Raw genomic sequence first — 15,522 nt, 5'->3', positions numbered from 1 at the left:
CGAGTGCAGCAAACCATATACATAGGCATTGAACAGTTAAGTGTCGAAACAAAGCAACTAACAGGAAGTACACCGAAAACCAAGAGCCCTATTACTATCCATCTATACAAAGCATAAAGATCATCACTGCACAACATTTTCACACTTCTTTTGCCACCATAGTCCTCAAATTTCGGATTGGTTTTCATCCTTTGGTGCTGCAATATTAGTGCAGGGACCATATCAGTAATCAATCATCTACATCCAGTAATTCAAAAGTAAAAAACCCAAACTTAGGCTTTGCTTGGTATGTACGGAAATGAGTAAGGATGAAAAATTTATTAATCGATTTGTAACCACTTTCTTACTTCATAGCTTAACCAATAGATTATGACCTTTTCCATCCTCACCCATTTCCCTCGTTTTCATCCTTCATACCAAGCAGAAGAGGTTAATCGGTGGAAATCCAAACTATAAGTTTGAAAACTGCAAGTAATGCACTAAATTACATGATTAATAGTGTTTTTACACTAGTTACGAAGAGTTCGGTCACTGCTCCCATGAAGAAGCAATTAAAAGGGGTGAAGGGAAAGAAAGAATCATAAAAAGGGCATCGAACAGATTAAAGCTTGGAGCCATGTTAAGTTACCTGAATAAGAGGGCATTCGTCGTTGCTCTGAGTCATATTAAGCATCTGCAAACAAGAAATATTAACCAATGAAATAGACCTTTAATAGTAAATACATAATCGTTTAAGAATAAAAGTTCTTATAGATACTAAGCTCTAGCGTGTTTCTACAGCTCTAAGAACTATTGTAACACCAAAAACATCATGTAAGGCCTAAACCCTAAATTACTATGCGGTCACTTCATGCACTGAATTTAGTACAGCCCTCGACGATAAAGGAAAAGCTCAATTCAGGCTTCCACTTCTTAGTTTTTGCTTCCCATTAGTCATAAACTGATAATTATATTCTATCCTGACTTTAGCTTATCGTGTTTTGAACTTTTAACAAGGATTTCATCATGTTCATAGAGCCAAAAACTAAATTACCATTTAACAAAATCAAAATCAATCACCAATTTGAAAACCCAGTATGCTCTTCTTCTGCATCATGGTACTCTGGTTCCTCTTCAGGCACAGGCTGCAGCTCTACATCTTCTTCAACAATGCTCTTCTTCGCTACCCCGTTCTCTTCCTCCTCTGGGTACCGGACCACCACCACCGGACAAATGCAGTGTTGGACGCAATAGTCGCTAACGCTTCCTAGCCTTCCTTTGTTGGGTCTCCTGGTGGCTCCGAATCCTCTGCTCCCCATGATCACCGCACTCAAACCTAACCTCTCAACTTCCAAACACAACCTCTCTTTCATGTCATGGTCTTTCACTATGTGGATTTTAAACGGAACCTGAGCATCCACTAACGGCTGCGCCAGCGTGTTCGCCTTCGTCGTCGTGAAGACGTCGAAATCGTTCTCGAGCTTCTGCTGCGACTCCGCTTCGGGTTGCTCGCCCCTGAAGGCCGTGGCGCTTTCGTGATTCTTCGTGGAGTTAGGGTTGATTTGGAGTTTGATGGAGCCCCAGTCGGCACCGTAAAGGACGGATGTCGGACGGACGTGGAGGAGAACGACCGAGTCTCCCGGATGAAGGTAGTTCTGAACGGCCCATCGAACGGCGTAAGCACTCTCGTCGCTTAAGTCGACGGCGATGGCGACGCGGCGCTGGGAACCGGAGACTGGGGTGGTCAAAGGGACACGAGGAGAAGTGGGTTGGATACGGAGCGGATCCAAGGACGAAACCTGGAGCTCCGGTTCCGATTGCTGGTGGTGTTGCGGATCCATCGGAAGAAAAGATTTTCTGTGAAACTGAAGAATCGATTGACCTCTTTGAGCTTCGGCAAAGTGAAAATCAGATAAATATCGGCCAACTCTCAGATATGCTGACACGAGTAACGCTAATTCGCCTCTTATGTAAACTATGTTCATACCCAACTTTTTTCGCTCTCGTGTTTCTGCTAACAACCTTTGTCTTTTTTTAAAAAAATAATGTAAAATGGCATTTTAGGTCTCTCATAGTTTCAAGATTAGTCAAATTGGTCCTATGGAAAAGGACCAATTTAATCCCTATCAGTTTCACAAGAGAGGACTCAAGGATAATTAAATATGAAATTAAAAATTTTCTTATTTTTATATAATTTTAATTGATATAATAATAAATTTAGCCTTCAACGTTCATATATTTTGTTAATTTAACTTAGTTCTGTTATAAATTTAACTCGAAACATTTTTATGATGTGCGTAAATTATTTATTGACTTTTAATCCTCAAATTAGGCATCTTTTTTCCAAATTTGGTTGCTAAACTTTATTTAGTGGCCGTTAATTCCTGAATTTGATTTTTTTTTCGTTTTGATCCTTTAGCGATGTGATACTTCGAATGTTATAGTGTAAATGGTTGTCCCTTATCCCCATATATAATGGGGTAAGGGGAGGTAAGATAGTAGGTTGTTCCCAGCACTAGGTTGAAAGCAACTTCCGTAGAAGACCTCCAAATTATGAAATGCCCTCCATGAGACTCGATCCCACGACCTCAAGGTTAAAAACCTTGTGCTCTACCAACTGAGTTGGATGATCATTTTTTTTCCGAACGTTATAGTGTCTTGTAATAAAAATGACAAAAAAAATCTAAATTCAGAGATTAACGCGGGTAAAAATGTGTAAGGACTGTTTTGAAAATAATTATTAACTACAACTACCAAAAACCAGTTTACCCCAATTATGAATTTTAAAGAGTTGCAGGATGCGTCACCTTATATATTAAGATTAGCGTCAGCAGTGACATTGGCGACAAAACTGAAGCGCCAATGGATTGAATAAAGCAGTTGATGCCTCCATAAGTTTATTAAAAGGGTTTGCAATCCCCAATTTAATGTTGGGATTGGACCACGAAATCATCCTCTTTCGACCCTCAAACGCTTCCACGCAACCCTATTGCACAAGTGGTATTAATTCATACATTTGATTCGTTAAATATCTTATTACAAACATATAATTCTTTGAAATTGTTTTCTTCAAATAATTTTAATATTTTTCGAGCTTATTAAGTGATATCCGTAATAAAAGAAAACAATATTAATTTTATTTTTAAAGATTCTTAATTCGAGCAGCTGCATGAACATGACGTGAGCGCGTTGTCAATGATTAAGAAAAAATGCGAACATATTCTGTATTATAATCACTCGGACTATTAAAAAATGTTTTCTATAACTTTTTTTTAATAAAAGTTACGGTAAATTATACCTAATAGACTTAATTGTAAGTTTGGTAGTTAATAGTTAAAGGATGGTTGTTGTACCTAATGATTTTGAATTCGACCACGACTACAAAGTATTCGAGTGTTCATTGTAAAATGGTTTAAAGTCTTTAGAACATATACTATCACTTGTAATTGCCATAGATTAATATAAAATAATAGGGTAAAGTACACAGATGGTCCCCTGACTATATGATATTACTTTATTTAGTCTCACAACTATTAAAAGTTATAAAATTATCCTCCGACTATAGGGAATTACTTTGTTGAGTCCTTCGTCGTATCTCAGTCGGCATGTTAACGTTCAACTCAGATGACCATTAATTTTTAACGAAAAATGGCGAGCTTGGAACATAATGAATAGTCGGGTGACCATTTTGTAACTTTTAATAGTCAAGTGACTCAACAAAGCAACTCCCCATAATCAGAGGATCATTTTGTAATTTTTAATAATAAAAAAATCAACAAAGTAATATCTTATAGTAAAAGGATCATTTTTGTACGTTACCCAAAATAATAATAATACACTATTTTGTTTATTATTAAATGAGGATGACTGCAAGGTTTGTAAACAAACCAAACATTTAGTGTATCGTTCGTGAATCGTTTGACGAAAAATTTGTTTATTTATTAAACGACCAAACATGAACAGTATTTTATATTCGTTTAATTAAATAAATGAACACAAGCAAAAAGCTCGTTCATTCATTTACATTCTTAAACATTTGATAATATGTTCGCTTATGATCGTTTGTTTGTATCTAGTTCAATCTTCGGATTCGTTTAAAATATTAAGAGCTACTAAACTTTAACATTAAACTCACCAATATTTTAAAGCGTAAATTATGCTTTTAGTACATAAACTATTAGTTTGGTTCATTTTAGTACCTAAACTTCTAATTTTTTCAAAATCATATCTAAAATTTAGTTTTTGTTTCATTTTAGTACCCCTATTCAAATTTTAATTTTATTTTTTGAAAAAAATGAAATTTTAGGTACTAAAATGAAACAAAAACTAAACATTATGTATGATTTTAAAAAAATTGAAAAATTAGGTACTAAAATGGATCAAAACTAATAGTTTAGGTACTAAATGCACAATTTACCTTATTTTAAAACCCAATTAATTTTAAACCTAATAAAAAATACTCAAATCAATTAAATAAAATTATAAATCCTAAAATTATTTAGAAAGAGTAAACTCTTCTCAAATATAAATACATTTAGTTTTATATTCGTTTGTTTGTAATCGTTTATCATTTTAACAAACGAACATGAATAAACTATATTCGTTAATAAACGAATATGAGCAAAAAATATTTGTTCTTGTAGTTGTTTGCGTTAGTTTATTTATTCAGTTAAAACTAAACGAACGAACGTAAACGAAACCTGATTGTATTATTTCAGTTCCTTTACCGGGCTACCGCGAGTTATACTTAAAATGGCATTGCTCTTTGAACATCAGCTCACTAAAAAAATCAATTACCGATTGACCAAGAAAGCTTACCCTGTTATTATTATTATTTTGAGTAGGCCTACCCTGTTGTTTTTAGTTGACTCCTTCATTTTTTATTTAATGATTTCGACCGAACGCTATACTCGTCCTCTCAACGATCTTCGATTAAGATGCAACAACGAAACTAACCCCAATGGCAGCCGTTCACTTCCTTAGACATGTTCTGTTTTAGCAAGCTGTGACGTGTTCTTCTTCTTCTTCTCCTATTTTAAGCAGCCTTTTCGTCGTGCTTTGGAATATATCTGTGTTGTTTTCCCTTGCCAGGAAAGGAATCCTCAGACAGGCTTACAGCAATGGTCAGCATGAAGAATCCATGGCTGAAAAACTTCCTGTATTACTCTTTACTTGGTTTTTCAACTGCCGACTCTCCTTTGGTGTAGACACCATCTCCGTAAAGCAGTCTCTTACCGGTAATCAAACCATTGTTTCATCGGGTGGAAACTTTGTGTTGGGCTTCTTCGCACCAGGTAACCCTTCCAACTACTACATAGGCATCTCGTATGGTAAGATCTCCGAGCAAACCCCAGTTTGGGTAGCCAACAGAGAGACACCAGTGCGTGATATACACTTTTCAGAACTGAAAATATCTGATGGTAACTTAGTTTTGGTCAACGGATCCCAAGTAGAAATTTGGTCCATAAATATTAGCTCGAGCAACTCAAGTTATGTAGTTGCAGTCCTTGAAGATGATGGGAATCTTGTTTTGAGAGATGGTGTATAAATTTATCGGCACTGTTGTGGCAAAGTTTAGATCATCCCGCGCGCACATGGCTTCCTGGTGGCAAGCTTAGCTTTAATAAACGAACCAATCGAAGCCAGCTTCTTACGTCATGGAAAAGTTCAGAAGATCCTACTCCGAGTCTCTTCTCTCTCGAGCTAGATCCCGCTGGAACCAATTCAATTATTATTCGGTGGAACGGGATCAGGCAGTACTGGTCGAGTGGACCTTGGGATGAACAGTCGAGGACTTTCAGAGACGTTCCGGAAATGCGATTGAATTATCTCTTCCATTTCATGAATCTCTACTATTTCAGCTTTCATTCGGACGAGAACGTGAGTTATATTACTTATTACCTCAATGATTCTGAGATTATATCTCGATTCATTATGGATTATTCGGGGCAGATTAAACAATTGTCATGGTACGGGGTTATTTTGGTAATTGTACCAGGTTACTTTTATATGATGTAATTATAACCTAATTATTATCAATTATTGCTAACAATAATAAAACAGCCGCTCGTCGCTTCTGAGGATATAGGCACCTTACCGAACCTCGTTGAATTTTGTGTTCTTTATTTTCTTTACTGTTCGTTTATTTCCTGTGTTACTTAGCATGATTTCCCAACAGCAGTGGAATCTATATTGGTGGAATCGGAGACAACAATGCCGGGTTTATGCTCTTTGTGGTGCTTTTAGCAGCTGCAATGACAATAGCTATGTGGCTTGTGATTGTCTGACGGGGTTTCAGCCATCCTCCGAACAGAACTGCAACAAGCAGCATTATTCTGAAAGGTGTGTAAATGCTAGTGTTGGTATCGGAAGGGGGGATCGATTTCTAGAAAGTCGCTACTCAAATTTACCTGAAGGTCCTGAACAAAATAAAATGGTTTTCAGCGGCCTAGAATTTTGCTCTTATACAGCTTATGCTTTTGAGAACAATCAGTGCTCGATTTGGATTGGATATCTCTTGAATCTGCAACTACTTGGGCAAGATGATAATACCACCGGGAAAACTCTGTATATCAAGCTGGCGTCTTCTGAATTTCCTAGTGCAATTAGTCCCGCAAATAAGAAGTCAGTGATGGTTGTTGCAATTGCGGTTTCTGCAGGACTACTCCTTTTAGGCCTTATCATGTTAATAATCGTGAAAGCGAGGAGGCGAACAAGTATCAGTACAGAACTAGAATCAGGTTCACTCGTCATTTTTGGATATAGAGACTTAGTGAAGGAAACCAAGAAATTCTCTGAAAAACTGGGAAAATTAGGCTTTGGTTATGTTTTCAAAAAGACTTTGCCAGATGGAAGGATTATAGCTATAAAGAAACTTGAGAGCATCAATCAGGGAGAGAAACAATTCCGTGCAGAAATCGGAGTTAAAGCCTCTGCCTCGAGCGCGTAAAGCAGTGGGTTGCAAGTGGCTTTTTAAAGTGAAAAGGAAGCCAGATGGGTCAGTTGACAGACTTAAAGCTCGCCTAGTGGCCAAGGGGTATTCTCAAATGGTAGGGAGAGACTTCTATGAGACATTTAGTCCAGTAGTTCGAGCAAGTACGATAAGAATTGTACTGGCTGTTGTTGTCATGAAAGAATGGCCACTTAGGCAAATCGACATCAATAATGCATTCCTAAATGGAAGGTTAGCAGAGGAAATATACATGTGTTAGCCTCCTGGCTTTGAGTAGAAAAGTGAAGATGGGAAGGAGTTAGTGTGTTGTTGTGTTGAAGATGAGGAATTTGAGGTGCAGAACGTGTATAATACACTGGATTATAAGAGTTGAAGTTGTCACTGCTGGGACTATACGAGTTGACATTGGCTTGAATATTGGAATAACCTTTAGAGTTAGTGTTTTTTGTAGGCCGAGAGGATTCATTTTTATAGTTCATATCAAATCTATAATAGCATCTTTCAACAAGATGTCCCATCCGACCACACAATTGACACTGTGGTCAAGAGGATGAAAATCGTCCTCGACCTCTGCCCCTATTACTGCTGTTACTGTTACTGAAATTTTGACCAATATTATCAACAAGTTCACCCTTATACTGATATTCAGAATGTGAAGTATTATTGGAGGTCACTTGATCACTTGTAGCTTGAGTAATAATATGAGCACAAGCTGTGACATGGTTAAAGGACTGTGATTGTCTAGTTTCAGCATCCAGTAATATGGTGCTGACAGATCTTAGATCTGGAGGAGTGAGGGTAGCAGTTATAACATTGATAACTGACTCAAACTCAGGTGGCAGACCATTCAATATAGCAGTGATGTGTTCATGTTATGATATTATCTCACCACAACTGGCTAAATTGTCACATACAGATTTAATTTTCATCATATAATCTCTCATACTCATATCTCCCTTTCTCTGTGAATGAAGCATTCTCCAATATGACATCAATCTAGAAGTAGTTTTGCCATTGTATAACATATGCAGAGTATTCCAGATCTCAGCAACAGTATTAAGACCTATGAGATGTGGTAGGACTTCCTCACTAACAGTGGAGAGCAACCAGGAAGCAAGCCCTCCATCTTGCTCTTCATAAAGTTCATATTCAGGATTCAGACTAACTACACCATCTCTTGTTACATACTGAGTAGGCCAAGAAATATTAGAGTCTATGTACTTCTGAATTCTATGAGTTTTAATTGTCAGAAAAACTTGTTGATGCCATATAAGGTAATTGTGATCGTCTAACGTCACATTAATTTTCTTAGTAGAAAACAGTCTAGTAGAGGCAAACAAGATACCATAACAGAAATCAAACAAAGTAGCTACAAACGATCTAGCTATGGTGAACTGGAAGTGCAAGAGAGAAGAAGGTTAGAAGACAGTGATATTTCAGAATGTGAAGTAGAAAGATACAATGATTTAGGAAAATAAGAAAATATTCATTCTAATTCTAAATAGTGGACATGCTCACTATATATACAGATAAGTCCATCTAACTAGCCCAACTGACTAGAAATCTGTTACAACGGATTTAACAAAAATAGACGGTTATAAATTGATATATGATATACTAATATTCTCTTGGTTTTCTTATGATCTGAACTACCACTTTAACAATCGGTACAATCGGGAAGATCAACCTTGTTAATCTAGTTCGTCTTTGTGGCTTCTGCTCCGAGGGTTCAAGAAAGTCGTTGGTATACGTTTTCATGCCGAAAGGATCTTTGGACAGACATCTTTTCCATGCAAAAGATTCAGAACCTCTTGATTGGAACACAAGATACCAAATTGCACTTGGCGCAGCAAGAGGCTTGGCTTATCTCCATTAGAATTGTGTAGACAATATCATTCACTGTGACATCAAGCCAGAAAACATTCTTTTAGATGTCGACAATTGTCCAAAATTGGCAGATTTTGGGCTAGCAAAGGTTGTAGGACGAGAGTTTAGTCGGGTCCTAACCACCATGAGAGGGACTTGTATCGGGAAGGAGAAATTTCGAGCACACGAGTGATGAAGAAGGTACATTCTTTCCGGTCTGGGTTGCTCGGCAATTGACCGAAGGCAATGATCTCCCTAGAACTTGTAAAATGGCTTGTTGGTGTATACAAGATCATGAAATCCAAAGGCCATCTTTGGGACAGGTAGTTCAGCTTCTTGAAGGAACTTTGGATGTAAAACTTCCTCCAATTCCTCGATTTCTACAAGATATCAGTAATGAAGAGGAGCACATATTTATCTTCACCGACGCAACAATAAGCGTCAATGAGTCCTTAGGCATGGAAAGAATATACTGAAAGCGCATTGGACATGCAATTTGGCTTATGTTGTGCACCTTTAATGGCTATTGCCAAACTATTCTTACAAGTCAGTTTCTTGATGGTAGACTCATAGCTAATTAGCATATATGTGATTTGAGGGGCATTAGTCTCTAAACCTAAAATCATCAATGAGATCTGATTTTACATGAGGTGATAATTAACAAGGCTTTAGTCTAAAGGTCTATCAAAATGATATACCATATGTTGGATTGAGTACGAGATTTTACCCCAAACACTGGACCAGATTTTAGGTCAAGTAAGGTTTCTTTATATCCGATTGAATTGGATAACGAGCGAATAAATATAATACTCGAATCGAATTTAGATTAACTAAAAACACAATCGAATCCAATTAATGTAGATCCCGAATTATAAGCTTGTTCGACCTTTTGTTTTGATGGTTTTATGTTCAACTTTACCTTCATCCTGATGACTAGTCCTAAATCCTTTGATTTTGGTAGACAGTTTTTATGTTTTTCAGTCTTATTATGATTTGATTTTTTTTGTTCCTTCTCATGACTGCCATTGATGCTTAAAGAAAAGGTCATAAAATCACTATTCCAATTCTTGATCAGGGTCATAGTTTGTAGGTCTTCAATTGAATTTTATGATTAATTTGAACTTCCATTCTACGGTCCAAAATCAATTTCTCATTTGACATGGTCTTCCACTTCTATTCATAATCAATGGAGGAAGATGACTTATATCTGAGATTCCACGTTACTAAATGCCCATGTCCCATGTTCAGCAAGGGAGAAAACAAAGGCCATTCTGCAACAATAAAACTACCCGCAGACATGTTTCGTTCTTTCCTATCTTATGGAGTATATATTTTAACCAGATTATCAATCTTCCTTTAAAATATCTCTGTTGTTTCCTTTGCAAGTAATCCACTTTACAGCCATGGAAAACATGAAGAATCCATGGCTGAAACTTTCCGTACTAGTCTTTATTTGGTTTTTCAAGAGCCAAATCTCCTTTGGAGCAGACACCATCACGGCAAATCAATCTCTCTCCGGTGATCAAACCATTGTTTCATCGGATGGGAACTTCGTGTTGGGATTCTTCACACCAGGTAACTCTTTCAACTACTACATAGGCATCTGGTACGCAAAGATCTCTATGCAGACCCCAGTTTGGGTAGCCAACAGAGAGACACCAGTGCGTGATATTCACTCTTCAGAACTGAAAATATCTGATGATGGTAACTTAGTTTTGATCAACGGATCCCAAGTGGAAATTTGGTCCACGAATATTAGCTCAACCAACTCGAGGTCTGTAGTTGCAGTCCTTGAAGATGGTGGAAATCTTGTTTTAAGAGATGGTCCGAGTTCATCGGCACCTTTGTGGCAAAGTTTAGATCATCCCACACACACATGGCTTCCCGGTGGCAAGCTTAGCTTAAATAAACGAACCAATCGAAGCCAGCTTCTTACATCATGGAAGAATTCAGAAGATCCTGCTCCGGGTCTCTTCTCTCTCGAGTTAGATCCCGCCGGAAACAATTCGTATATTATCCGGTGGAACCAGACCAGGCAGTACTGGTCGAGTGGACCTTGGGATGAACAGTCGAGGCTTTTCAGAGACGTTCCGGAAATGCGATTGAATTATATCTACAATTTCAGCTTTCATTCGGAAGAGAACGAGAGTTATTTTACTTATTCGCTTTACAGGAACGAGACGACATCACGATTCGTCATGCATTATTCGGGGCAGATTCAGCAACTGTCATGGTTGGAAAGTAGCCGGCAGTGGAATCTGTTTTGGTCGATGCCGAGACAGCAATGCCAGGTTTATGCTTTTTGTGGGGCTTTTAGCAGCTGCAATGAGATTGGTCTACCTTTCTGTAGGTGCCTGAGAGGTTTCCATCCCAAATCGGAAGCCAATTGGAATCTGAGCGATTTTTCCGATGGGTGTGAGAGGACAACCAGACTGCAGTGCGAGGAGGATCCCAACCTTGTTACCGGAAGGACCAATAAATTCCTGGAAAGCCCCAATGTAAAATTGCCTGAACGTGCTCAATCTATGAGCGTTGGGAGCATGTTGGAATGTGAATCCGCTTGCCTTGAGTATTGCAATTGCACTGCTTATGCTTATGATAGTGATGGCTGTCGAATTTGGAGGACAGAACTCTTGGATCTGCAACAATATTCGGCAGATACTGGCGATGGCAGAACTATATATCCGATTAGCGGCATCCGAGTTTCCGAGTTCGAGCAACAACAATGGGATCATTATTGGAGCAGTTGCAGGTGGCGTTGGTTTAGTCCTATGCGTTGTGATATTTGCAATCTTGAGATGGATGAGGCGGATAATGATGAATCCGAAAGTTGAAGGTTCGCTTCTAGCTTTCGGGTATCGGAATTTACAGAGTGCAACGAAGAATTTTTCTGAGAAACTTGGGGGAGGAGGCTTTGGTTCTGTTTTCAAAGGAACGTTGCCGGATTTGAGTATCATAGCTGTGAAGCAGCTTGAGAACATCGGTCAGGGAGAGAAGCAATTTCGATCGGAGGTGAGCACGATTGGGACGGTTCAACATGTTAATTTAGTCCGCCTTCGTGGATTCTGCTCCGAAGGTACGAGGAAGTTGTTGGTCTACGATTACATGCCGAATGGTTCTTTAGATGCCCATCTGTTCCTTGAAGATAAGTCTGAACCCCTAGCGTGGAAAACAAGGTACCAGATTGCACTCGGCACGGCTAGAGGCTTAACATATCTTCACGAGAAATGCAGAGATTATATTATTCATTGTGACATCAAGCCGGAGAACATTCTTTTGGACGCCGAACTCTATCCCAAAGTTGCAGATTTCGGCCTCGCAAAGCTTATCGGTAGGGAGTTCAGTAGGGTCCTGACAACTATGAGAGGCACAAGAGGCTATCTTGCACCCGAGTGGATTTCGGGAGTCGCCATTACAGCTAAAGCCGATGTCTACAGCTACGGGATGATGCTGTTTGAGTTTGTATCTGGAAGGAGAAATTCGGAACAGAATGAAGAAGGAAAAGTTAGATTCTTTCCAACTTCAGTCGCTCGCGCAATAACCCAAGACGGTGATGTCCTTAGCCTATTAGACCCCCGATTGAACGGAGATGCTCCTGTCGACGAGCTATCGAGAATATGTAAAGTGGCTTGTTGGTGCGTCCAAGACGATGAAACTCACAGGCCATCAATGGGTCAGGTGGTTCAGATCCTAGAGGGTGTTTTGGAGGTGAACGTGCCTCCGGTTCCAAGGTCCCTACAAGTGCTGGCCGACAACTCAGAGCATATAATCTTCTTCACAGAGTCATCTTCAAGCCCGAGCTCACAAACACCAAGCAACACTTCAAACGCGTCTTCTCAAGCTAAGAGCAACACATAATCGATGAGTTCATGAATCTCGAACATCAGTCTTTAAAATAAGGTAGTTAGGTTTCATGTTAGTATATACAAATCCGGTGTTGTTTTTTCCATTAGTTTCTTGATACGCAAGCCACTGGCATTAATAATTATACCACAAGCTATCAAAACTATATTAATTAAAAAGTAGAAAATTATTCCACCGTTGGAGTTCCGTGTATAACTGATCTTATCATCGTTTAAGTTAAGATGAACTATCATGGTTTCTTCATACCTACTGAAAATGGTGAGTTTTGCATTTTAACTTTTTACAGTTAAAAAAAATTATACCCCTAGAAGGAGGGCTCGAACCTCCAATCTTGTGGTTAACAGCCAACAACCCCAAACGTAGAACAGCAGACCCTAGTCTACACACTAGGCATGCATTTCCAAAAGTGCGGTTTTTAATATTGTATCTATTTCGACAACTCTTCTGTCTACGACAGTATGAACCCATTTCGCCATATCATGGCTCCAGTCTCTGCACAAAGTGAAAGCATGGTAGCCATTGTTACTTGGTTAGGCCTCACTCCTTTGTTCCTCGTCTTAACAAAAACATCGAAAGCCTGATCTAGGCAATGAGGTTGTGAATAAGCTACAATCATAGCACTCCAGATCATAACATCTTTATTCTTAACTGAGTCCAAAACTGCTTCCGCATTCTTTATCTCCCAGCGTTTCCCATACATATCAACCTAAGCTGTAGAAAGAGCCAAAGACACAAATCCCATTTCTCATAATATAAACATGTAGTTTTCCCAGCTATGATAACAGTACATGAATAAGCTAAATTTTCACTTTTGGCATACATATGAATGAAAGCCGTAGCTAAATGAACACCCATTTTCTCAAGATTCCTTGTAGCATAAGCATGTATCACTTTTCCCATTTCAGCATCCATGAGGTCTGCAAATAAATCAATCATGCTAATCATGGCAACTTCACTAGGTCTTGTTCGTAAATTTTGCATCTTTCATGTAGTCTCCAGTGCCTCTTTATACAATTTTCCTCTAGCATAGCATCTAATCATTGTCTCCAAAGCACAACACTTTGACGCATATTGTCAAACAATAATCTGGCAGAGACCACACTATCACATTCATTATGCATTTGTATCAAAGCATTACTTGCAACATCTTCAGTCAATCCATTCTTCACTGTAAAGCTATGTATTTCCTTTTCCCAACTGGGTCGTTGAAACAAGACTGCATGCTTTCAGGACTGCTGAGACCATGAAGTAATCAACTTCATTGTCCATTATTCTCAAATAAGCATGGATGTCAAGTGCACAATGCGGTTGGTTGTTTTTAGTGTAAGATGTCATAAGGGGATTGAATTGTGCTGAATGGCTAAACTTGGAATCATCGAATTGGGTCATGACGACCACGAGAGCATGGATTTGCCTGGTTTGTTCAAGGGTGTGCTGAAGAAGCATTTCAATCTTGAATACGAGTGGTAATTGTTGCTGTCGGTTTGGTTGTTGGTGGGTCCTACATTGCTGTCGTGAAGTAGGCTGGTGAAGGGACTGCTGCCTTTGTTGGTGCTGCCTGAACAGTGGTTTACATGAATATAGCGGAGGTGATCGGTGTTTAAAAAAAATGAAAATTAGAAAGTTTTCGGGGGGTAAAATAGATATAAAATAATTGTTCAAGAACTTATTTGATGTTTTAGCTGAAGTTTAGGGGTAAACCAAATCTTAACCTTTTTTGTTAATGTTGTCACATCATCAATTTAATGAAGACGACGGTGGAGTGATTATTTTATTACAAATCAATAACGTTAGTGATCAATTTGTTACTTATAAAACTTCAATGCGAAAAACAAAAATTTATTCAAAAATAGGGACTATTGGTGTAGTTTACCCTTTATTTAATAAATTATTATTTTATCGGTTACGATGATTACACCCTTAGTTTAGAATAAGGTAAACTACACAAATATTTACTAAAGTTGGCGTGAATTTTCATTTTTCCTGCTAAAATTAAAAAAAAAAGTAATAAATTGATTATTAATATTATCAATTTATAATAAATTGGATAATAGGTCACTCGTCGTTAATACCTGTTACGATAATAACATAAACCTGATGTGATGCATTTAGACTTCTGATTTGGCACTGTTTAACCACGTTGACGATCAAATTTTTAGATAAGTAAGTTTCATTCCAAATCCAAAGATAGAGGTGTCCAGGATCTGTAAAATAGCTTGCTCGGTAATATATTCATTTCTGTTCGTTTAAGTTCATTCATTTATGTTCGTTCTTTTATGTTCATTTATGTTTAATACAATCTTTCTAGACCAATTTAAAATATTAAACCCCAATAAATTTTAATATAATACACATAAATATTTTAAAATTAAATTAATTTTAAATACAAATAGAAAAAATTCAAAACAATTAAATAAAATATAATCCTAAAATTGTTAGGAAAGAAAAAAATTATTTTCATTTATATTCGTTTACGTTCATTTATTTGTTTGTTTACGTTCGTTCGTTTACGTTCGTTTATGTCCGTTTACATCTGTTTGTTTATGTTTGTTCATTTGTGTTCGTTTGTCATTTAAACGAATTAACATGAACGAACACGAACAAACTACATTCCTTAACAAACGAACACGAACAATAAATTTTCCGTTCGTTTATGTTCGTGTTCATTCATTTGTTTAGTTAAAATTAAACGAACGAATATGAACATATCTCGTTCGTATTGGTTCGATTCATTTATAATCCTAGATTCAATATTGTACTTTAATGAATAGAGCAAAAATATTTAATATAGTAAAGATAAAGTGGCTAAGCATGACAGATAAGGATATCGGCGGAAACTGTCGTATCGGTTTATAATCACA

The 15,522-nt window shown here is 37.7% G+C and overlaps 2 protein-coding genes and 2 pseudogenes across 3 annotated transcripts; 3 read left to right on the top strand and 1 right to left on the bottom strand.

Moving 5' to 3' along the window:
• Nucleotides 1-4: 4 nt before the first annotated feature.
• On the bottom strand, nucleotides 5-1,927 carry LOC120171422 (universal stress protein PHOS34-like). Of its 2 annotated transcripts, none has more exons than XR_005520874.1 (3): nucleotides 1,034-1,927; nucleotides 629-673; nucleotides 5-197 (listed from the first exon to the last, which is right to left on the bottom strand). XR_005520874.1 is itself a non-coding variant. In XM_039179128.1 (3 exons), coding segments are annotated over exons 1-2 (762 nt in total). In that variant the 5' UTR covers nucleotides 1,821-1,927; the 3' UTR covers nucleotides 5-197; nucleotides 629-672. The 2 variants fall into 2 exon arrangements, 1 of the variants encoding a protein (XP_039035059.1); XM_039179128.1 differs by having other exon boundaries at nucleotides 1,060-1,927.
• A 2,962-nt stretch (nucleotides 1,928-4,889) lies between these two features.
• On the top strand, nucleotides 4,890-5,997 carry LOC120171525 (annotated as a pseudogene).
• Nucleotides 5,998-6,142: 145 nt separating this feature from the next.
• LOC120171524 lies at nucleotides 6,143-8,990 on the top strand (annotated as a pseudogene).
• A 1,186-nt stretch (nucleotides 8,991-10,176) lies between these two features.
• Nucleotides 10,177-12,691, top strand: LOC120171420 (G-type lectin S-receptor-like serine/threonine-protein kinase At2g19130). The gene is given in 2 exon segments (XM_039179126.1): nucleotides 10,177-11,471; nucleotides 11,473-12,691. Coding segments are annotated over 2 exon segments (2,454 nt in total). The 5' UTR covers nucleotides 10,177-10,200; the 3' UTR covers nucleotides 12,656-12,691.
• Nucleotides 12,692-15,522: the final 2,831 nt, after the last annotated feature.

Source organism: Hibiscus syriacus, unplaced genomic scaffold (genome assembly GCF_006381635.1).
Source record: "Hibiscus syriacus cultivar Baekdansim isolate YM2019G1 unplaced genomic scaffold, ASM638163v2 tig00111834_pilon, whole genome shotgun sequence".
Lineage (NCBI taxonomy): Eukaryota > Viridiplantae > Streptophyta > Magnoliopsida > Malvales > Malvaceae > Hibiscus > Hibiscus syriacus.
The sequence above is the reverse complement of the archived record's forward strand: the minus strand, read 5'-3'. Positions and strand labels throughout refer to the sequence as shown.